Consider the following 24,542-nt stretch of genomic DNA (forward strand, 5'->3'; position numbering starts at 1 on the left):
CCTTCTAATTGTTCCTGTTTCTGCCTTCACACAGACTTTTCCTTAATTCATTTCCACCAGTTCTCCTGTGGCAAGATGCTCCTCATTCTTTAGGTCTCAGGTCAATTGCCAAAGATTACAGAAAGCTGTGTGGTCCACCCAAATGAGGCAGCTTCCCACTCCAACTTCACTCTGCAATACACACATCACCCCTTTTGTCTTCAGGACACTACTACACTGTCTGATCAGCTTATTTATGTTTTTTTTTGTGTGTTTTTTTTAAATTTATTTGTTCAAGCTCTCACTCACCCAGGAGAAATGTAAGCTCCATGAAGGCAGGGACCTTGCTATACTTCTTTCTCATCTCCCTCCTCCATGCTATCCTAGAGTTCTGACAGAGTACTTGCTGTGTTGCTGTCCTTACTCTCACAACTCTAAGATGTTCTGGCTATGCCCTTCTCGGAGCATTGCCTATGAAGTGCAGGTAGAGCTGAGATCGGAGGTGACCGTGGCTCTCTAACTGCAGCTGGCTTTGTGGCCTCTAGACCAGGGCTGACTATGCCCAGGGAAGTCTTTCCTGCCTGCTGAACCATCAGTTCTATCCCCTATGGTAGGCAATAGGCAAAACACAGGAGCTAGAGGGAAGAATTACCAGTCCTTCCATCACTCTTGGATTTTGCTAAGGAAGAAGCAGTGCTACTAGATGGGGTTTCTTTGCTGGTGGCTCATGTGTAGAATCAGGTCTCACCTCCAGGATCCAGCCAGGTGGCTATGGTGAGATGACCACACCTCCCTCACTTTGCCACCCCTGAGCTCCACCAAAGCCTCCTTACAGCAATAGACATCTCTGCTAATTTTTGAGAGTCTGAAATCTTGGTCTGTCATACCTGTAGAAACCATTTCATCCTTCTTAACATTTGGATTCAGTTTGTCTATGTAGTGGTACCGCCTGGATGCAGGGTCACATATGAGATAGGGTGTTGCCCAGTTGTTTCTTCCAAATGGTCCCTAGGGAGCTCTGGGCTAGCCCTGGGGCAGAATGACTCACTTGAATTCCCTCCCATAGCCTCACATTTTTATCTGCTGAGGACAGCACTATTCTAAATCTGATTGAATTTAGCTTAGCTGTACCATCTAAACTCTCACCACCTCCTCATACTGAACGTGATAAAGACAGGGCTTACTTATTTCCACCCCACCCCCACAAAAGTCCCAAATTCCAAGTTCTCAATCAGTACATGCGGTCTGCTTTCCACAGAGCTGAAACTGGTCTGCAACAACAGTTTATGTCCTTTGTTACTTGCATCCAATTTTGTAGAAGTGTCTGGTTCTTCATTTTATATTTAATCTACACTTGAACCTCAATCCCTGATATAAGTTCAAAAATTGAACCCTAATCTTTAAGTGAGACTACTACAATTTTTCCCTCCCACTGTCACTTGAACTCTAGGATCACTCCTTTACCATTCAAGTTAAATGATGGGGAGGGTATGATAACTTCCCTATCTTGCTTTCTGAAAAACGGGCAATGGCTTCCTGCCATCCCAATGACACATTTTTATTTTCCAGCCTGCCATTTACTTGTCTGATAACCTTATTTTTCACTACTCAACCATCGCTCTTCACTCTGCCTAGGCAGATCTTATTACCTCTTTAATCTAAAATCCCTACTAGCATTATTTCCTAAAGCTAGAGTGCCTTTCATAGACTTCTCCATTTTTCATGACATTCTCAAAATATAACTTCCATGCACACCAAGTAGTCATGATCTCCGGTCACAGTACGTGTTCCCAATGAAAATACTTGCCACAAAATGTTTTAAAATTTATTTTCTTTGACTACAGTGGACTTGTTTGGCTCTCTCAGAACAAGGTATGCCCTGCCCTCACATTCTAGGACCTCTCTTGACTGCAAGCCCTTTTCTTGGAGTGGCACATGGGATGCTGTCATCTCCAAAATGACATATGGTGCCTTTTAAGGATGAACAACTCAGCACATTTAAAAATTAACAAAAGATTGAAACTTCTAAACAACTCTAAATCTCATGCAAACAATGCCTGGATCTCTAGGTTATATACACTGATAGAAACACCATTGAGTATGCCAAGATGGAGATAAAAGGTACACTGAATCTAGTAGTTCCTTTACTGAACACACCAAGGGGCCTTCAGGAGAATTCAGGGTGGTGCCAGGAATTTACCAGGTGCTCAGTGAGAATTAGCTGAATATAAAGGCACATCTGTCTTATGTTAGAGTGGCTTCAAAAAACCAGAAGTCTTATGAGGATCCGTAAATTCAGTTACTTAATGTGGGTTCCACAGTCATGCTTATTTTTAACCCTTCCTTTAAACTCTACCATCTCTTAAGCTAACGAGATCTAAGGGTTAAGGTCTCACTCTGCACAATGCTTTCTAGTAATCAGTCACCACCCACTCAAACCAGAGCACTGCACAACAGGTGGCTTGCTCCACAAGTTCATGGTCATCCCAAGCACATCCTTTAGTAGTTTCTACATTTTTGTCATTCTAAAACTTTGGGGAAAATATTTAAAGTCACAAAACATTTCTTTAAATATAAATATATATATTTATATTCTTTAAATATATATATGTAAAGATAAATGTAAATGTTTAATAATGAAGAGTTAGCCTCCTCTTTCCTAAGTTTGTTAATAATAACATAATATATAACCTTTTACATCATAAGCAAAATCAACAGAACCGACAATGAAACTAGCTGCCTCAACTAAGTGGTCATTACTATCAGGTACTCTTCTCTTACTTTTATACATGACCCATTTAGACCTTCTTACTGGAAGCCTTTGGTTGAGTTCCACTGTTCTTCCAACAATAACCATTCTGCACTCGTTGGTCTACTTCCTCAAACATGTGGCCTTCTACTTGACTACACGAACACAGGCAGCCAAGATGAGTACAACCCCATTCCTGCCCTTGGGAGGCACACAGTGGGAGGACTGTTCAGGTAGCAGACATTCAATGAGACACCAAACGATAGACAGAGTTGTGGGAGCACAGAGGTAAAGCCCAATGTTAGTACCCAAGAGAGTGGGAATGCCAGGTGCAGGAGGCTCAATAACGGCTCTTCCTCCATACACATTCATACCCCGATCCAAGAACCTATGGCTACATTACCTTCTGTGGCAAAAGGAAGCTTGCAGATGTTATTAGGCTAAGAATCTTTCGATGGATAAGGAGCCTGATTTATCCAGTGGGCCTAATATAATCACAAGGGTCCTTATAAGAGGGCCCAGGGGCAGTTAGAACCAGAGAGAAGGGGATGTAAGATGGAAGTGGAGACTGCAATGATGTGCTGTGAAGATAGATGAAAGGACCACTAGCTAAGGGAGCCACCAGAAGCTAAAAAAGGTAAGGAAACAAAGTCTCCCCTCAGAGCCTCTGGAAGGAACCAGCTTGAAGTCAACATCTTCACTCTAAGCCAGTGAAACTGATTTCAGACTTCTGACTTCCACTATTATCCTATACGAGAGGCCCAGTACACAAAAATTGTGCACTCGGGGTTGGGGTGGGGGTGGGGGGTGTCCCTCAGCCCGGCCTGTGCCCTCTCGCAGTCTGGGACCCCTCAGGGGATGACCACCTGCTGGCTTAGGACCGCTCCCTGGGGGATTGGGCCTAAGCTGGCAGTCAGACATCCCTCTGGCAGCCCGGGAGCCCTGGGGGGATGTCCACTTGCCAGCGGGGAGCAGGCCTAAGCTGCAGTCAGACATCCTTAGTGCTGCTGAGGAGGCGGGAGAGACTCCCACCACCACCACTGTACTGGCAGCCGTCAGCCTGGCTTGTGGCTGAGCAGAGCTCCCCCTGTGGGAGCACACTGACCACCAGGGGCAGCTCCTGCATTGAGCATCTGCCCCCTGGTGGTCAGTGTGTGTCATAGTGACCCATCATTCCCAGTTGTTCTGCTGTTAGGGTCAATTTGCATATTACCCTTTTATTATATAGGATAGAGGCCTGGTGCACAGGTGGGGGCCAGCTGGTTTGCCCTGAAGGGTGTCCTGAATTAGGGTGGGGGGGTCCTGCTGGGGTGCCTGGCTAGCCTGGGTGAGGGGCTGAGGGCCATTTGCAGGCTGGCCACAGCGCCTTTAGGGTGGGGGGTTCCTGCTGGGGTGCCTGGCCAGTCTGGGTGAGGGGCTGAGGGCTGTTTTCAGGCTGGCTAAGCCCCCCAGCAGAGACCCTCACCCCTTGAGGGTGTGGCCAGCCTGGGTGAGGGGCTGATGGGTTTGCAGGCTGGCCAAGCCCCCCAGTGGGGACCCTCACCCCATGAGTGTGTGGCCATCTTGGGGGAGGGGCTGATGGCTGTTTGCAGGCTGGCCACAGCCCCCAGCCACCTAAGCTCCCAGTGGAGGCTGGCTGGAAGCAGGTATCTGGAATTTATTTGTCTTCTACAATTGAAACTGTGCTGCCATGAGCAGAGGCCACAGCCGGCTCAGGGCAGGCAGGAAGCTTGTTTCCTCCATCGCCCGGGCAACGAAGCCTCCTGCTTGCTCCAGCTCCCTGGCTGCCGGCCGCCATCTTGGTTGGGTTAATTTGCATATAGTCACTCTGATTGGCTGGTGGATGTGGCTTGGGGTGTAGCGAAGGTACAGTCAATTAGCATCGTTGTCTTTCATTAGTGTAGAACTGGTCGCTATGGCACACACTGACCACCAGGGGGCAGATGCTCAATGCAGGAGCTGCCCCCTGCTGGTCAATGCTCTCCCACAGGGGGAGCCTGCTCAGCTAGAAGCTGGGCTCACGGTTGGTGAGCACAGCGGCAGTGGCGGGAGCCTCTCCTGCCTCTGCTGCAGACGGGCAGTAAAGAGCGAACAGTCCTGGACTGAAAGAACCCCAGACTGTGAGAGGGATCCCGGACTGGGAAAAGGCACAGGTCAGGCTGAGGGGCCCCTCCCACCACACTCCAGTGCATGAATTTCATGCACCGGGCCTCTAATAAAATATATCTGTGTTCCTGTGAGCCATTAAATTTGCTATAATTTGTTACAGCAGCTCTAGGAAACTAATACACTAGGGAGGATTTCAGTGAAAAGGTCAAGTTTGAGCTAAACCAGGGGTGGGCAAACTTTTTGACTCGAGGGCCACAATGGGTCCTTAAACTGAACCGGAGGGCCGGAACAAAAGCATGGATGGAGTGTTTGTGTGAACTAATATAAATTCAAAGTAAACATAATTACATAAAAGGGTACGGTCTTTTTTTTTTCTTTTAGTTTTATTCATTTCAAAAGGGCCAGATCCAGCCCGCGGGCCGTAGTTTGCCCACGGCTGACTAAACCCAGAAGTTAAGGAGGGAGCAGATGGGGACAAGACAGGGTTGGGTTGGGTTGGGGTGGAGTGGTGAGTGCAGTTAGGTGACCACAAAAAAGTCTCCAGGCATCCAGGGACAGATAGTGGATGAAAGGCAGCAAGCCACTGCACTCTAGCATTGATGAACGTGTATTCTCTGTGAGGCCCTGTTCACCAAAGGCCAGGGCTCCACGGGCACCATGCCTGCTGTATCAGTGTTCCATCTGAATTATTTACTATTGAATATTGTAAAAAAATCACTCTTTTTAAAAACTTAGCCTTGTCTAAACAATAACATTAATAAAATTAAAAACCCCACAGGTTTTGCGGACTAGTTTTATTTTTCCTAGCAGACCACAAAATACTTAGCAATGGAAATTTAAATGTTCATCTTGCACTATCTAAAGTCATCTCACAGGTGATGATATGGAAAGACAGCTAAAAGTGAGAGGGAAGGAAGGGATGAAGTTATCACACCTGTTTTAGAGGTGAATTCTGGAAGCAGGATGTTGGAGCCCCTCTGCTAGACACCAGGCCCTTAGCAACCAGTTCATGAAGGAGATGGATCTGTATTTTTAAGGACATTACGGGGTGGCAGTGAAAACAGATAGACAGGCAAAAACTGGGGAATACTAAGGACGGTGAGAGCAAGGACAGCCAGCAGCAACTGGACAGAAAAGGAAAGAAGGAAGAAAGATGGGGTAGGTTTGATGAGCAAGAAGGGACACTGAGGCTGGCACACACAAGCACCAGGTATTGACTGGTATAAGGGGAGGGAGAGTTCTGAAAGTCTGAGGCAGGCTTCTGTCAGCTCAGGCAACTGTGTGTGTGATGAGCTATTTCAGTTATTTCCAAATTATAATTGTATTCATTAATTTTTTGAATAGGTAATACATTCACATGCTTCATTACCCAAAATGTACAAAATGGATATATACTGAAGTGTTCCCCTCCTACCCATTTCTCTCAGCCATTCAATTCCTCACCTTGGAAACGGATCTTTTCAGCTTCTTACGTCTCCTTTCAAAAATACTTCAGGTTTATATAAGCACATGTATATACAGTTTCCCCTGAATTCTCCTTTATTTATTTTTTAACACAGATGGTAGCATTTACTACATATCTTTAATTTTTTTTTTACTCTATACTATACTGAGATCATTCAACATAAGTATATAAAATTTCTCAAGCTGTTTTTTCCTTTATCATATTATATTGAATGACATTACAATTTATATAATCAGACCTCCACTAATCAACAATATTGCAATTATTAACTCTGTACAATTATTAACCTCATGGTTTGGAAAGTGAGTTTATCTGTAGGCTAAAGTTCTAGAAGTACACTTGCTGAGCCCCAGTGTATGAGACAAGAGCAGTATACTGACTGAGGGTGCAGACTTTTAAGCCAGACGGTTCAACTTTGCTTATTAGTTTTGCCACCAACTGCATATTACTAGACAAGTCAATTAACCTCTCTTTGCCTCAGTTCTCTCATTTGAAAACCAGGAATAATTTCAGTGTTTATAACACAGGGCTTTAACACTTCAGTAACACATTTACTGAAGTATAACTAACATAAAATAAAGTATACGGTGTAGGTTTTCAGTTCAATACATTCTGACATTTCACATTCTAGTGTAACTACTGCCCAAAAGAAGATAAAGAATATTTCCATAGTCCCAGAGGTCCGCTTGTGTACATTTCCAGTTATTCTTGCATCTATCCCAGGCGAGCCCTTTTTGACTTCTACATCATGGGTCAGTTTTGATTGTCTTCGGATTACATGCATGTGGAACCAAAAACTATACACTCAATTGTTTCTAGCTTTTTCCACTGAACAGTATTTTTGAAATTCATCTATACAGGTGTGCGCAAGAGTAGGTTTACAGTTGTTCATATGGGAAATAATACAATAATGAATAAATAATAATACAAGAATAAACTGTTTCACATATTCACAACTGTATACCTACTTTTGCCCACTGCTGTATTTGGTAGTTAATTCTCTCTTATTGTGGTGTGGTATTCCATTATATGACTACATCATACTTTGTCGATTACAATTTTTAAAAAAATAGTTATTGATTTTTAGAGAGAGAGGAAGGGACAGGGAGAGAGAAACATCGATGTGAGAGCACAACATTGATAGGCTGCCTCCTGCATGCCCCCTACCAGGGATTAAGCCCACAGCCTGGCATGTGCCCTGACCTGGAATCAATCCAGTAACCTCCTGGTACAAGGAACAATGCCCAATTATTGAGACACACAGGCCAAGGCTGCCCATTCTTGGGTTGGAAAATAGTTGGGTGACTTTTAAAGTTTTTGGTTATTATGCATAAAACTGTAGTAAACACTTTTTCACAAGTTTTCTTGTAAAAATGTATTTTCATTTCTCTTGGGCAAATAACTAGGGGTAGAATTGCTGGGTCATAGGGTAGGTTTATGTTTAACTTAATATGAGGGGTCCTCCAAAGAAGTCCAATATTTTACACTCCTGAAAGAAATGTATAAATATCTAAATCCTCTACATTCTCACAAACATTTTGGTTGTCATTACTTAATTTTAGTAATTACCTAAGAACAAGGTGTGGAAGTCCACTTTATTTTAATTATTATTTTTATATTTTTGGCTGTCCACTCTTAACACTTCTTTTTCTACACTGTACTGGAGAGTCTAGCCAATACCCTAAGTAAAAAACAAAAAAACAACAACAAAAAGGCACAAAGATTGTAAACACAGGTTTAGGGTAAAGGCAGTATGAGGTGTTAGACTACTGGGTGGACACAGATCTAAACTAGAAAAGATAGTTTAGATTTTTACTCACAAGTATCACAAGTTAGTGGCAGGGGATTGGGTTTGTGTATGTGAAGGATAACATGTAGAGCAGGCATTGGAGAACATTTTCTGAAAAGGGCCACACAGTAAATATCTGTAGGTCTACATGTCAAGGTCTCTGTCATCTTCACTGCTGTAGCATGAAAGCAGCCATACTACAATAAGTAAATAAGTAAATAAACAGCCACAATAAGTAAATAAACGGGCATGGCTGGATTTGGCTCCTGGTTTGCAGGTTTGCTGACTCTGAATTAGACCCACAAATTATTTATAGTACTTCACTAAACAATATTTAGAATGCAATAAAACATAAACTATGTACGCAAGGTGACAAGTCAGTGTTACCAACCATCAAGCTAAAAGACAATGAAGAGAAATGCAGGTGCTCCAGGGAATGTTTATCAGACAGCTTTCTTTTTAACTTTATTATGAAATGTTTCACTTATACACAAAAGTAGAATCCATTATCCAACTCCAATAATCATCCACTTTCCACTCTGTTATTGTCATTAAAAGTGGACTTTAAAATAACTATGTCTCATCAGTTTAAGAAAATAAAAAATAAACCTAACATTTTCAGCATAGAAAAAAGAAAGAAAAACAAACAAAACCTATTGGTAATCAATGAACTCAAGAACTTAATGGATAGATTTATAATCACATTAGAATTAGTTAGAAAAAAATATATTAAAGATATGAAGGACTAGAAGAAAATACCTAGACTGAAGCATGGGGAAAAATGATGGAAAATACAGTAAAGCATATGAGAGACAGAAAAAAAACAAACCTACACTACAAGGACCAGTAGTCTGAGAATGTGAGAAGAGAAAATGGAGCAAAAGCAATATTGATGAGATAATTATTGAAAAATATCAAACCACAGATGCAAAGAATACTATGAGCCCAACAGGATAAATCCAATGAAAACTTCACCTACGCATGTCAAATAGTGCTGAAACTCAAAGACAAGAAATCCTGAAGGCACTCAGAGGAAAAAAATGACACACTATCAAGAGAGCAACGCAATTGACACTGACTTCAATAAAAACAGATGAAGCCAGAAGAAAATTGGATATATTTTTTTCAAAGGTCTGAAAAACAATAACTGAAAACCAAGAATTCTATATCCAATGAAAATAGACCTGGAAAATGATTATGACCTGCCAAAATAGCTAAAATTAAAAATAACTGTGGGTGAAGATGTAGAGCAAATGGCCCTTCCATGTATTGCTGGTGGGAATGAAAAAGAATATGCAACCACTTTGGAAAAGAGTAGTTTCTTACAGAGTTAAATATGCCTTTACACCAACTGTGGTAGCCAGGACCCAAGATGGCCCTACAGATCCTCCCACTGTGAATGGGGCTGATGCTGTAATCAACAGGCTATCAGGAAAGGATAGATAGGGTCATAAAGACATTGGGGCTTACATCTTGGGCTCTGGTGATTACTCATTATGAGGAAGACAGTTCCCATGTTGTGAAGACACTCAAGAGCTTTAACCCAGCTATAAACTGGATTTCTAAGTGCCCAAAACTGTGAGGTACTACATGTTCATTCTGTCTTAAGGTACTGTTACACAATGATAAATAATAAACATTAACCAGAAATTTCACCCTCAGGTATATGTACACAAGAGTAACATGTGTATGTGTCCACAAAAAGAACTGTATACAAATTCATAACAGCATTATTCATTACAGTTCAAAACTAGACTCCATTTAAATATCCATTAATAAGAGGTTGGATAAAGAAATCATGGTATATTAACACAGTGGAATACTACTCAGAAATCAAAACAAGAATGAACCTGAAAAAGAGTATTTTGAGTAAAAGAAAGCAGCATAAATGAGTATATATGACTCCATTTATATCAAGTTTAAAATCACAGAAAGAGGGGTATGTTGGTGAGGTGAGAGTGGATACACTAGGAAGGGAGCTTTCAGCGATAACGGAAATGTTCTTTATCTTGACAACTTCAACACGTACAAGCTAAAAATATCATTGAACTACACTTTTTATTATATTTAAATAAAAGCTCAATTAAGAAAAGATGATATTAAGACATTTTCAAACACATAACTGAGCACCAGAAGAGTATATTAAAAGAAATACAAAATAGTGTTCTTCAGAACGGAGTAAATAATCCCAGATGAAAAGTCAGAAATGCAGGCAGAATATAAAGCAAGGAAAAGATTAAACATGTGGAGGAAATTGACAGGACTGTTGACTGTATACCAATAATAAATGTCCTATGAGGTCTAAGTTACAAAATTAAAATACACTATAGGAGCATAAAAGGCAGGAAGCAGAGAAATTGAATTTGAGATCCTTGAATTGCTGGAACATGATAAAAGTAATACCTTATATTAGACTTGAATAAGTCAAGGATGCTAAAGGTAATTTCTAGAGTAAACACTTAAAGAATAATAAAAGAAAGTAACTGAGATAAACAACGGGGAAAATATGGCATTAAAAACAAAGTTCAATCCAAAAGAACATAGAACAGACAGGGTAATTAAAAAGCCAAGTGTAAAATTATAGGTTTAAACATAAATACATTGCCAATTATATTAAAGGTGAAATTATTAAATACTCAGATTAAAAGTAAAAGTTAGGAGTTAGCAGTCCAGTAATGGTGGTGGCAGCTTGTACTGAAATAGCCCTCACAGACTTGTCAGTGCTACTGGCTGGAGGACAAGGGTCAGGGCTACCAGTGTGGTTGGAAATGAAGAGAGGTCATAGAAAGGAAGATGCTGCTGAGGAAAGAGCTGCAAATCTATACACCAATTCCTCTCAAATCCACAGCTGACTCTTAAACCACACATACAATAGGGGAGCCTTCAAGGACAGCAATAGCTGGAAGGCTAACAAAAGCAACCAGCATGATTCAGTGGTTAAGTGTTAACATATGAACCCAGAGGTCACGGTTTGATTACTGGAAAGGGCACATGCCTGAGTTGTGGCTTGATCTCCAGTGTGGGGCATGAAGGAGGCAACCAATCATTGATTCTCTCTCATCATTGATGTTTCTCTCTCTCTCTCTCCCTTGCCGAAATCAATAAAAATGTATTTAAAAAAAGAAAAAAAGCTGAACAGAGAGTTAGCTGCTGCTGACTGCAAGAAAGGAAGAGTTGGGAGTTTGAATCCTGCCAAGTTAATAGGCCATACCTTAGAAGTAAAGATCCCAGGAATAAGGCTAAAGGCAACACTCCAAAAGAACCATCCTAACAAAGTTTAAAAGCAAGTGTAAAAGCTTCCACAACTTCAAAGTGACTAGACTATACTTTGACCTTCTACTAAAACAAAATGCAACACCCCTTAACAGAATATAAGAGAATCTAAAACCTCTGCAACATATCTCCTGTAGTGAATGGTATACAATAAAATAAAATAAAATAAAGTAAGATTACTAGATATGCAAAAATAATGTGACCTAAGGTCAAGAGAAAAAAGAGTAAATAGCAACAGATCCTGAGCTGATCCAGATGTTGGCATTAGCAGAATTGTACTTTAAAAGTGCCTCTTATACTAGTAAATATAATTAGGGCTCAAAGCAAAAGAGCCATATTGAGTGAACAGAAGGGGAATCTAAACATATAACATCTAGGACAGTGATGGCGAACCTTTTGAGCTTGGCGTGTCAGCATTTTGAAAAACCCTAACTTAACTCTGGTGCCGTGTCACATATAGAATTTTTTTGATATTTGCAATCATAGTAAAACAAAGACTTATATTTTTGATATTTATTTTATATATTTAAATGTCATTTAACAAAGAAAAATCAACCAAAAAGATGAGTTCGTGTGTCACCTCAGACACGCATGTCATAGGTTCGCCATCACTGCTATAGAATGAGTGGAATTCTATACATTGCTGGTTGGAGGGTAAAAGGATATCAGCACTTGGACAACTGTTTGACAACTTAAGTTATTTATATATGAACTGGAAATTCTACTCCTAGTTATTTACTCAAAGGAAATGAATGCCTATGTCTACAAAAAGAGCTGTAAAAGAATTTTCATACCATCGATATTCGTAATAGCCAAAAGCTGAAAATGACCTAGATGTCCATAACCAGGAGAATGGATAAACCAATTATTATCTATTCATATAAGAGAATATACTCACCAATTTTTAAAAAAGGCCTATGCTACATGCAACAGTATGGCTGAAGCTCCAAAACATTGTTTTATGGAGAAGAAATCAAACACCAAATAGTACATTCTGTAATATTTCACATTCTGAATTTATGTGAAATTCAAGAATAGACAAATTAATCTCTAGTGACCGAGATCACATAGTGGTTGCTTATTGGATTGAGATTCACATAAGGAACTTGCTGAGGTGATGGAAATTTCTGGTGATGGTTATATGGATTATACTTTATCAAAATGAGGTCATAAGCTGCTTACAAGATCCACCTAAATTATACAGATAGAGAAAGGTTAAAAACAAAAGGATGAGAAAAAGATGCACTATTCAAATACTGACCAAAGTTATTAGTGACCTTATATTAATAACAAATTAGGCTTCAAGGCAAAATCCATTTCTAGAGCTAAAGAGTACATTTCAGAATATTAGAAGGTTTGCATTATTAGTAAGATATCAAATTCTAAATTTTCAGATACTTAATGTAGCTGCAAAATCGATAAAGCAAAATTGAGATGAAAAAGATAAATAGACAAATATACAAGCATAGTGGCAAATTTTAACCCACTTCTCTTAGGATTCAGGTAGTCCAAAAAAACCCCAGCAACTCTAACAGGAAAAATAAACAACAGGATTAATAAACTTGACCTAATTCCATTCTTAGGACACACCATCTAATGGTTGTAGAGTACACAATCTTTTTAAACATATATGGAACATTTACCAAAATCAACATATCCTGGGCCACATAGAATATTCTATGAGATTTTTTAAGGATTTAAATAATATCAACTATATTCTCTTACTTCAATATGTTATGCCAGTAATCATTAATAAAGTTAACCAGAAAATTTCCCTATGTCTGGAAATTGAGAAACACACATCAAAATGACACCTGGATCAAAGATGAAATCATATTAGAAACTGGAAAATACAATAAAGTCCAAATATGACAAACCTATAACTAACATCACACTCAATGGACAAAAACTTTAAAACCATTTCCCCTAAGAACAGGAACAAGACAGGAATGTCTGCTTTCACCCCGTTTATTCAACACTGTACTGGAAGTCCTAGCTGCAGTTATTAAACAAGAAGAAAAAATAAAAGGCATCCAAATTGGAAAGGAGAAAGTAAAACTCTCATTATTCGCAGATGACATGATACTATATAGAAAACCCTAAAGACTCCACCAAAAAACTGCTAGATTTAATAAATGAATTTGGCAATGTAGCAGGATACAATATTAACACTCAGAAATTGATGGCATTTTTATACACCAATAACGAACTCTCAGAAAGAGAAACAAACAAGCAAAAAACAATCACATTTACCATTGCAATAACAAAAAAATTAATATACTTAGGAATAAACTTAACCAAGGAGGTAAAAGACCTGTACTGAGAAAACTATAGAACGTTTTACAATGAGATAGAAGGTATAAACAAGTGGAAGAATATACTGTATTCATGGATTGGTAAAATTAACATCCTTAAAATGTCCAAATTACCCAAAGCAATCTATAGTTCAATGCAATCCCTAATGAAATACAAATGGCATAGGAAATACCAAATGGGCAAAGGACCTAGTTAGATACTTCACAGATACTCCAAAACTTTATATGGAACCAAAAAAGACCCCGAATAGCTGCAACAATCTTGAGAAACAAGAACAAAGTTGGAGGAATCATAATACCAGATTTCAAGTTATACTACAAAGCCTCTGTAATCAAAACAGCCTGGCATTGGCACAAGGACAGGCATATACATCAATAAAACAGAAGAGAGAACCCCCAAACCGACCCAAGCCATTATGTTCAATTAATATTTGACAAAGGAGGCAAGAGCATACAATGGAGTCAAGACAGTCTCTTCAATAAATGGTGTTGGGAAAATTGGACAGATACATGCAAAAGAATGAATCTAGACCACCAACTTACACCATACACAAGAATAAACTCAAAGTAGATAAAAAAATGTAAGTCATGAAACCATAAAAATTCTAGAAGAAAATGTAGGCAGCCAAGTATCAGACAGCTCATGTAGCAGAATTTTCACTGACAACATTGCCTAGGGCAAGAGAAATAAAGGAAAAAAATAAACAAATGGGACTACATCAAAATAAAAAGCTTCTGCACAAAAGAATCCAGCATCAAAACGAAAAGGGAAGCCACTGTATGGGAGAACATATTTGCCAATGATACACTGATAAGGAGTTAATTTTTTAAAAATATAAAGTGCTCATACAACTAAACAAAAGGAAGACGAACAATCCAATTAAAAAGTGGGCTAAGGACCTAGATCAGCAGTTGCCAACTAGTGTTCTGCGGATCACTGGTGGTCCGTGAGGTCTGAAAGGTTGGCGACTGCTGAGTCCTAGATAGACACTTCTCCAAAGAGGACATACAAATGGCCAAGAGACATATGAAAAAATGCTCAATGTCACTAATCAACAGAGAGATGCAAATTAAAGAGACAATGAGGTACCACCTCACACCTGCCAGAATGGCTACCATCAATAGATCAACCAACAAGTGCTGACCAGGATGTGGAGATAAAGGAACCCTAGTACACTGCTGGTGAGAATGCAGACTGGTGCAGCCATTATGGAAAACAGTATGTACTTTCCTCAAAAAATTAAAAATGTAACTGCTACTTGACCCATTGTTCCCACGTCTAGGAATATATCCTAAGAAGCTTGAAATACCAATCAGAAAGAATATATGCATCCCTATGTTCATAGCAGCACGATTTACAAAAGCTAAGATCTGGAAATAACTCAAGTGCCCATCAATAGATGAGTAGATAAAAAAACTGTAGTACATTTACACTCTGGAATACTATGCAGCTGTAAAAAAGGATCTCTTACCCTTGAGACAACATGGAGGGACCTGGAGATTATTATGCTAAGTGAAATAAGCCAGTCAGAGAAAGACAAATATCACATGATCTCATTTATATGTGAAATCTAATGAACAAAATAAACTGACAAACAAAATAGATCAAGAGACATGGCAGCATGCAACAGACTGATAATTCTGTTGGGGGGGAGAGGGGAGGTGAGGAAGAGATTAACCAAAGAACTTATATGTATATATGCATAATCCATGGACACAGACAATAGTATGGTAAAGAACTGGGAGTGGGAAGGGGACATCTGTAACACTTTCAACAATAAAGATAAATTTTTAAAAAGAAATTAGAAAATATTTTGAATGATAATGAAATTATGATATATAAGAACTTATCAGATTTAGCAAAAACCATGGTTAAGATTTTAAAATATAAGGAGTATAACTGAAAAGAATAAAGACTAAAAATCAGTGAGATAATTTTGCATATCAAGAAGTTAGAAAAAAACCCAGCACACTGAACAGGACAGAAACAGTAAATCAGAGTAGAAATTAATGAAATAGAGAGCAGACAAACTCTAGAGTTGATCAAAGGCAAAACTAATGCCAGAAATGTAAAATAAAAGGGCTATCAGTGTAGAATCTTAACGTTTTTATGCCAATAAATTAGAAAAAGTATATGAAAAAGTCAAAATTCCTAAAGAAACAAAAACAAAACCCAATCAAAACCAATACAAGAAATCTGAATAATCTTACACCTATCAAAGAAATTGACTATTTAAACTCTATTAGAGAAAGACAACTCATAGCTCAGATGGCATCACTGATGAATTTTTCTAAATATTTAAGGAAGATATAAGAGCAATTTTATACAGACCCTTCCACAGAAAGTTTCCCACCTAGTGTTATAAGGCCAGCATAACCTTGATACCAAATCTGGCATGTACATTACAGAAAGGAGTTATTATTATATGACAATCTCACTTATAAACATACACAAAAATCTTAAAAAGTGATAGGAAACTAAAGCCAATGATATGTAAAAAGAATACTATCATGATCGCACTGGATTTATTCCATGAAAATTCACAATGTAACATTAACATGTGTTCAACCCAACAAGTTAGAAAAATCTTTTGATAAAACCATTATTCATGTAAAAATAATCCTAGCAAATGATGAAAAGACAGACACTTCTGTAATGTGGTAAGAGGTATGTACAAAAACCCACAATAAGCATATTTACTAGTATGATAGTGAAAGCTTTCCCTCCTAGAGTAGAATAAGATAAAAATACCCAGTAACACCATTTCAATTCAACATTGCACTGGAGATCATACCTGATTCAATAAAATAAGAAGTAAAAAGTTAAAAAAAAAAAGAAGTAAAAAGTTTAAGGATAAGAAAAAAAGATATTTCACAGCAATACTACTTAGCACATTAACAGCATAAAACTATATTAAAACATCAAATCCCTTGGAGTAAGTCTAATGAAAGATGTGCAAGTACACGACACAGAGAAGCAGAAAAGTTACTAAGAGAAAATAATGAAGCCTAATGAATGAAAGCATAATCTATGTTCATACATTAGAAGATTCAGTATCATAAATATGTCACTTCTTTCCAAACCAATCTAAATTCAATGGAATGCCAATCAAAATTTACAGTGGCTCCCGGCCGGCATAGCTAGGTGGCTGAGCGTCAACCTATGAACCAGGAGGTCATGGTTCAATTCCTGGTCAGGGCACATGTCCGGGTTGTGGGTTCGATCCCCAGTGTGGGGCGTGCAGGAGGCAACCAATCAATAATTCTCTCTCATCGATGTTTCTCTCCCTCTCTCCCTCTTCATTCCTCTCTGAAATAAATAAAAATATATTTTTAAAAATACAGTGGGGACGAGTGGTTGGTATGTGTGTGAAAACAGACAGGATGTTTTTTAATGCATATATGGAAATGTTACAGGTTAGAAACAGTCAAGACATTGTTTTGTTTTGTTTTGTTTTAATCCTCACCTGAGGATATTTTTTCCATTGATTTTTAGAGAGTGGAAGGGAAGGAGAGAAGGGATAGGAGAGGGAGAGAGGGAAGAGGAAGAGAGATCAATTGGTTGCCATCCGCACCACCCCATTTGGGGCTGGGGATCAAACCTGCAACCCAGGTACATGCGCTTGACAGGGAATCAAACCCAAGATCCTTCAGTGCGTAAGCCAACGCTCCAACCACCTAGCCACATTGACCAGGGCGAGAAAGAACACAAAAGACTCACATTACTGGACATCAGGACTTATTACAAAGATACAGAAATTAAGAAACGATGATACTGGTAGATGTACAGAGATAAAAAAAAAACTAATAGTCTTCTTAAAAGATCACTGACTGTCCAGACCAGGGGTCCTCAAACTACGGCCCAAGGGCCACATGCAAATACAAATATTGTATTTGTTCCCGTTTTGTTTTTTTACTTCAAAATAAGGTATGTGCAGTGTGCATAGGAATTTGTTCATAGTTTTTTTTTTTTAAACTATAGTCCGGCCCTCCAACGGTCTGAGGGACAGTGAACTGGCCCCCCCTGTTTAAAAAGTTTGAGGACCCCTGGTCCAGACCATGGTGGCTCAGGGGTTGAACTTTGACCTATGAGCCAGGAGGTCACAGTTTGATTTCTGGCTTGATACCTGATCTTGCAGGAGGCAGCTGATCAATGATTCTCTCTCATCATTGATGTTTCTATATCTCTTTCCCTCTCCCTTCCTCTTTGAAATCAATAGATATATTTTAAAAAAAAAAAAAAAAGATCACTAAGGAATAAAAAGTGCATTGGGCCCAGCCTGATTGCTGGTTGGAGCATCTTCCCGTACACCAAAAAGATTTTGAGTTCAATTCCTGGTCAATAAAACCCCACGGCTTTATCTAATAGATTAAAAAATATATAGCCTGGCTGGCTCAGTGGTTGAGCATCGACCTATGAACCAGGAGATCACAGTTCAACTCCCAGTCAGGGCATATGCCCGGGTTATGGGCTCAATCCCCAGTGTGGGGTGTGCAGGAGGCAGCTGATCAATGATTCTCTCTCATCACTGATGTTTCATCTCTCTCTCCATCTCCCTTCCTCTCTGAAACAAATAAAAATATATTTTAAAAACAAACATAGACACAAAGGAAAAATTCCTTGAAAGACATAAACTACTAAAGGATACTCAGGAAGAAGTGAATAGGCCTATATATAGTAAGGAAATTGAATCTGTAATTTTTCTGACAAAGAAAACTCCTTGCTCAGATGGCTTCATTGCTGAATACCAAACCTTTAAGGGAGAAATAATACCAATTCTACATAAACTCTTGCAATAGAGTAGAAGAGAAGGAAACACATCCATCTTCTTTTATGATGCCCTGATACCAAATCTAGAGAAAGATATTATAGAAAACTACAGATCAATATCCATCATGAACATGGAGGCAAAAATCCTTAGCAAAATTTTAGTAAATCAAATCCAATAATGTATTAAAATAACATTTATCCTAGGAACATAACATTGGTTTAATATTTCAGTATTGATTATTGTAATTTACTATTTTAAGACTAAAAAAGAAAAAGCATAAAACAATTCAAAAGATGTAATTCAACACAATTCATGATAAAAACATCTCATTGTTTGAGGGGTAGGTAAGAACATTCACCACCAGATAGTGTGGGTACCTATAAAAAAAAACCTGGAGTCTAGCCATCCCACTTACTGATAAAAGACTGGATGCTTTTCCCCACAAGACTGGGAATAAGGAAAGGCTGACTTTCCCTACCACTCCAAAACAAAGTGGCAGAGGCCCTGGCTAATGTAGTAAGACAAGTAAAAGAAATAAAAGGCATACAGCTTGCAAAGGAAGAAGTAAAATCTTTGATAATTCTCAATTGGTTTTCCACCCAGTACACTTGAGGAACACAATATGCTCCTCCCATTGGTGACTGCAATTCATTACCAAGGTGATTTTATTTTATTTTATTTTTTTAAATATATTTTATTGATTTTTTACAGAGAGGGAGGGAGAGGGGTAGAGAGTTAGAAACATCGATGAGAGAGAAACATCCATCAGCTGCCTCCTGCACACCTCCTACTGGAGATGTGCCTGCAACCAAGGTACATGCCCTTGACCGGAATCGAACCTGGGACCTTTCAGTCCGTAGGCCAACACTCTATCCACTGAGCCAAACCGGCCAGGGCACCAAGGTGATTTTAAAGGGGGCCATGTCTTACCTAGTACATGTGTATTGTGGGGGGAGGGGCCATAGACATGTATATACATACATCTGAAAAAAAGCCTCGGCTGTGAAAATCCCTGCTAAGGATGCAACCTAAAGCTACAAAATGAATTAGGTCATCAAGCAAGAATTTGCAGTCAGGGGGTCTACCTGGGAATCATACATAAAAAGGGAGGATTCAGAGGATGAGGAACCAGAGGAGACTGAAGGAAAGTCTCTATAGAGGTAAGAAGATAAGGGGAGTATGGTGCAGGGAAGGCAGAAAATTGGGGCAGTTCATACTTGAGACCCTCAAGTTCTTCCATCTGGGCCATCTCACTCATTTACATTCTTGCCAGGCCCCTGTTGACATTGGAGTTTGCAACTTTTAGAGGGGCTAACAGCAGTACTTGAAGCTTAACAAATCAACAGGCACTTACCAAGGGGACAAAGAAGAGAAAAGTTCCCCCGTCCAGGGAAATTGCATATGTAAAGTACACGTGTGTGAAAGGGTATTATTTGGTGTGTGTGTGTGTGTGTGTGTGTGTGCATGGGAAGGAGGGAGAAGTGAGCAAGAAGAGCATGAAGGAAGCAAATGAGATGAGGCTGGGTCTTGCCATGGTCTTGAGCACGGGAAAATCAGACTTGTTTTTAAAGAGGCTCGGACAACAGCAATGAGAACTGGCTGGAAGTGGGAGAGCAGACCTCACAACGGTCTAGACCAGTGGTCGGCAAACTCATTAGTCAACAGAGCCAAATATCAACAGTACAACGACTGAAATTTCTTTTGAGAGCCAAATTTTTTAAACTTAAACTATATAGGTAGGTACATTGTTATTAACTTAATTAGGGTACTCCTAAGGCTTAGGAAGAGCCACACTCAAGGGGCCAAAGAGCCGCATGTGGCTCGTGAGCTGCAGTTTGCTGACCGTGGGTCTAGGCAAGGCAGGATGAGGGCGTCCAGCTGTGGGATGGGGAGGAGAGGCCTGGTCTCAGTGACTGGTCAGAGGAAGCACAAACAGGGCTGGGGAAGTAGAATGGGTGGGTGGTGACAAATGGCATCTGATCACAGTACTACCACCAGCCACCAACACTCACTACACACTTCCTGTGCACATCCAGCATGTCACCAAATTCTCCCAACAAACCCAGGAGGCAGGCATGACTATCATCTCCCTATCCCCAATAGGAAGGCTCGGTCAGTTGTCCAGAAGTTCTCCCAGCTGGCACAAGATTGAGGCCCTGATTTAAGTCCAGGAAGGATGGTTCTTCAGGGCCATGCTCTTCCCCTGATTTGGCCCATTAGGGAAGACCATGAATATGGGAGTGAGGGATGAAGGACCCGAGGAGGAATACTGAGTTCTGCAGGGGATCAGGTCCTAAGGAGAAAGTTCTTTTCTTCAGGCTGGAGAAGTTAACTTTGAGTCTAACTACACAGGTGGAGCTGAGCCGTGGAAGGGAATGAGAGCAGGACACAACTTGGGGAAGACCACTGTGTACAAAGTAAGTGGGAGGAGAGGCAGGAGTGAACAAGGTATGAACACAGGAAGAGAACTAGGAAAGACACAGGAGTTTTAATTCTAAGACATCCTGTGATGTGGGAGCCTTCCCAGATCTCCAGGGCCCAGTCCCTGCTGCCTCACCAGCCTCCTGGCTACCCCTCCAACATGCCCTCCCCGATGCTACTCACCACCCTTGATACCACCTAGTTAACTTCTGCTCTTCAAAAACTATTTTTCCTTAAACTTTCTATTGAAGTATCATCCACTCATTTTTTCAATATCTATATGTATAAAATCCTAATATGCAAATAGACCAAACAGTGGAACAACCGAACAACCGGTCACTATGACATATGCTGACCACCAGAGGCACACACAGAACATTGCGGGCGTCAGCAGCAGGCGGCAGAGCGCGGAACATGGCAGGCATAGGTCATGGCAGGATGGTGGAGGAGGTGAGGAGGGGGCAGACCAAGGCGGGGCACTGGTTGCTGTCATCAGGGCGAGCCTCTGGTGGTTACTGAAAATTCTTTGCTCCCGCATGCCGCGGTCCCGCCCCGGCACTCGCACCCGCTGTTGGTGCCTGGCACTGGCCCTGATCGCTCAGTGCCATCAGTGGGTGCCAGAGTGGCTGCCAGCCCTGATTGCCCCTCAGGGCTTCTCCACCTCCCCCTGCTCCTGAGGGGTGGTCAGGGCCAGCAGCCACCGCTCGCACCCACTGCTGGCACTGGTCCGCTCACACCCGCTGCTGGCACCAGCCCTAATCGCTCCACGCAATCAGTGGGTGCAAGCGGGGTTGGTGCCATCAGCGCATGGGAGCAGCGGCAGTGGTGGGAGTGGGGCTGCCAACAGTAAGGGGACTGAGGGCCGCAGTGGTAGAGGCTGGGTGGGGGCATGGAGGATGGGCCGAGACCTGCCCCTGTGCCCACCGCAGCCTCGTGGCCCACAGTTCATTTCAAGGTGCATGAATTCATGCACTGGGCCCCTAGTTTAAATATAAGAGTTGCCAAGTGTTCAATACCTTCACTGTTCCACTAAGAAATCAGTTATTCCTTAAGCCTAGGTTAGGCCCCTTATATGCTCTCACTCATTCCACACTTTTTTGTAGCATAGAAAGTGGTCAAATAAATCACTTCCTGTATACAAGTTACAGACTGTTTCTCCTACTTACAAGTCCATGAAGGCAAGCACCAAGTTTATCTACACCAGGGGTTGGCAAACTTTTTCTGAAAAGGGCAAAATAGTAAATATTTTCAGCTTTTCGGACCATAGGGTCTTAGTCACAACTATTCAGCTCTGCCACGGAAGTCCCAAAACAGTGGAGACAGTATGTGAATGAATGGGTGTGACTGTGTGAAAGCTTTATTTACAAAAACAGGAGGTGGGCCAAAGGGCCATGGTTTGTTGATCCCAGGTCTGTCATCAGCAGCCAGTTTAGCATCTGACATATACTGGGAGTAGCCACTTAGTGAACGAATAAAGAAAAAAAAAAGCACTTAGTGAATGAAAAAAGAAAGAAAAGCCATTATGGTAGTTAGACAGGAAAGAGTCAGTACTCAGGGAATGTGGTTTTAGTGGAATGGTGGAGGTGGAATTGAGATAGCAGTGGTTTGAGGAGTGAGCAGCAGTTGAGGAAGTAGTAACTTCTCTTTCAAGAGCTCCACAATTTGAGCGATAGGCTTGGATACTTATACTATCTTCAGAGAGCAGGTACATTAGGAGCGTGTTTGCATGCTATGAGAAAGCAGGGCTGGGGGAGAACTGATGAATAGGGGGACTTCGGGGCGCAGGTGTGTGGGCGGTTGGTCATGAAGGAGGAAGACACCTCCTGAGGCTGAGGAAACAAGGAAAGGTGGAAGGAAATAAGGGGAAAGCCTTGTACAGTATTCCCTTCTCCTGTGAAATGTGAGCCAGGACCATTTGGTGAGGAGAGGGGCTTGAGGAGGTTAGGAACCCCACATGCGTCAGACTGGGAGGGCTGCAAACAGAGAGGAGTGGATGCCCAGGACAGGGCTCGAGCTGCACAACTACTGGAAACACACCCTTCATTTTTCTCATTTGAAGGAGCTCTCGGGTACTTCAGACCTGTGTTTGCAGGTGTGTCACTCACTGAGTCACGAGCACTCCTTGCTATCACTTCCTGTCCCTTCACTGTCCCATGCAGGTAGCAACAGGCAGGCCCTGAGGACAATGAGGTCATGCTTTAAACATGCTGTAAACAGTTCTTTTCTGAAGGATACTGAAAGGCATTTGAATTTTGGAGAGTTGGTGGTGGTTTCATCTCCAGGCCTTCATATGTGTATGTACATGTAGTAAGATATTTCTCTACCGGGCAGATCAGCCTTTCTCTTTAAACGGAAGAAACCATTTGATTGGGGATTTGCAGTAAAAATAGCCTAACAGCTTTTCAGTTTCCCAAGCCTCACATAGTACTAAAACCTATAAAACACAACTCACAGAGAAAGTATTAATAGTACGATATCTGAATACCCTGAGAAGTTTTCTCTAAGTCAAACACCAATCGCTAGTCAGTGTCACTTATCCAAAGAATCAGATACCCTAAAAAAATCTTACATTTCAACATTCATTTATCAATTCAGTAATACTACTAGAGCAAGAACGCATGAGTAGGGTTCGAGCCCCATTCTCCTACTTTTCAGGAAGTATGAAAATCATCTAAATACCTGTTGGTTGACATGCCTGAAAAGACAGGATCAGTAACCAGACCCATTTTCACCTGCCCTATTTCAAGGTGTAACTGCCGCTGAGATACAGACTGAAGGTTCTACGTGTATTCGGAACTTTAATTCATACTTTCGCTTTTAAGTCTTCACTCCTCACAAGCCAAAAGGTAATTTTCTTTAAACACAGCAATCCTCACTGTATCTTTTCCAAGGCCTTCCTGAGACGAGACGGAACCAACGCCTCTGAGTTTGCCAGCGCGGGCCATCGAGAGGCCCGCGCCTGGGGCGCGCGCTTTATGTGGAAGGGCTTCCGACACACGGCGAGATGCATATTCAGTAAACGTCATCTCTTACCCTATAGTTGGGTTGATGTTCGGATCAAAGCTGTCTTCCACGAACCGCCATACAATACTTGATTTGCCCACACCTGTGTCCTGGAAGAGAGTGAGACGGGCGAGTGCGGTTTGCCTGCTGGCAGACCTGAACACGACCTTGTGTCCTAAGTTCGGGATTTCAGAAAATGCACCCCGGACCGTTTCAGAAGTTAGGGGACACAAAGGGGAGGCTTCCATAAAGATTCAGTGGGAGCCATGAAGGGATCTCAAACGTGTTGCAGGAGAGGGGTTTTGCAGTTTTTAAGGCTTTAGGACCTTTCGAAAGACCCCAAAATTTCTGCTTCTTGTGAACAGCGACGAACTCACTGGCTTTTGAAGTGTAGAAAGTAAACGGGGAACTCTGGCATGACTTCTGGGTCGTCCCGGACAGGTCCCGGTCCCGCCCCGCCCCGCCCCGCTGCCGGGGAGGGGAAGGCTCTTTGGGGAACCCTCGGGGGTGTGCAGGGGAGCAACCCCGGAAAGCGCGCTCGGAGGCGGCGCCGCTGCCCAGACGGGACGGGGAGCGGCCGCTTCACGGTCCCGCAGGCAAGGAGGTGCGGGCAGTGTCAGGGCGAGCCCGCAGGTTCCCCAACACCGCACGGCCGGCGGGGCTGCTC

General features: G+C 41.3%; 1 protein-coding gene across 6 annotated transcripts in view; it reads right to left on the bottom strand.

Moving 5' to 3' along the window:
* Nucleotides 1-24,542, bottom strand: part of RAB22A (RAB22A, member RAS oncogene family) — a 48,980-nt gene that overhangs the window by 23,840 nt on the left and 598 nt on the right. For 5 of the 6 annotated variants that reach the window (XR_009454001.1, XR_009454000.1, XR_009453999.1 and 2 more), the window contains exon 2: nucleotides 23,906-23,985. Coding sequence is in view for 3 of the 6 variants with exons in the window: in XM_059705206.1 (XP_059561189.1) it covers nucleotides 23,906-23,985 (80 nt within the window). In the remaining 3 variants the exon portion in view is untranslated. Of the gene's footprint in view, nucleotides 1-23,551; nucleotides 23,856-23,905; nucleotides 23,986-24,542 lie in introns of those variants that run through there. The other variant, XM_059705208.1, reaches the window with a different exon arrangement.

The sequence above is a fragment of the Myotis daubentonii genome, chromosome 8 (genome assembly GCF_963259705.1).
Source record: "Myotis daubentonii chromosome 8, mMyoDau2.1, whole genome shotgun sequence".
Lineage (NCBI taxonomy): Eukaryota > Metazoa > Chordata > Mammalia > Chiroptera > Vespertilionidae > Myotis > Myotis daubentonii.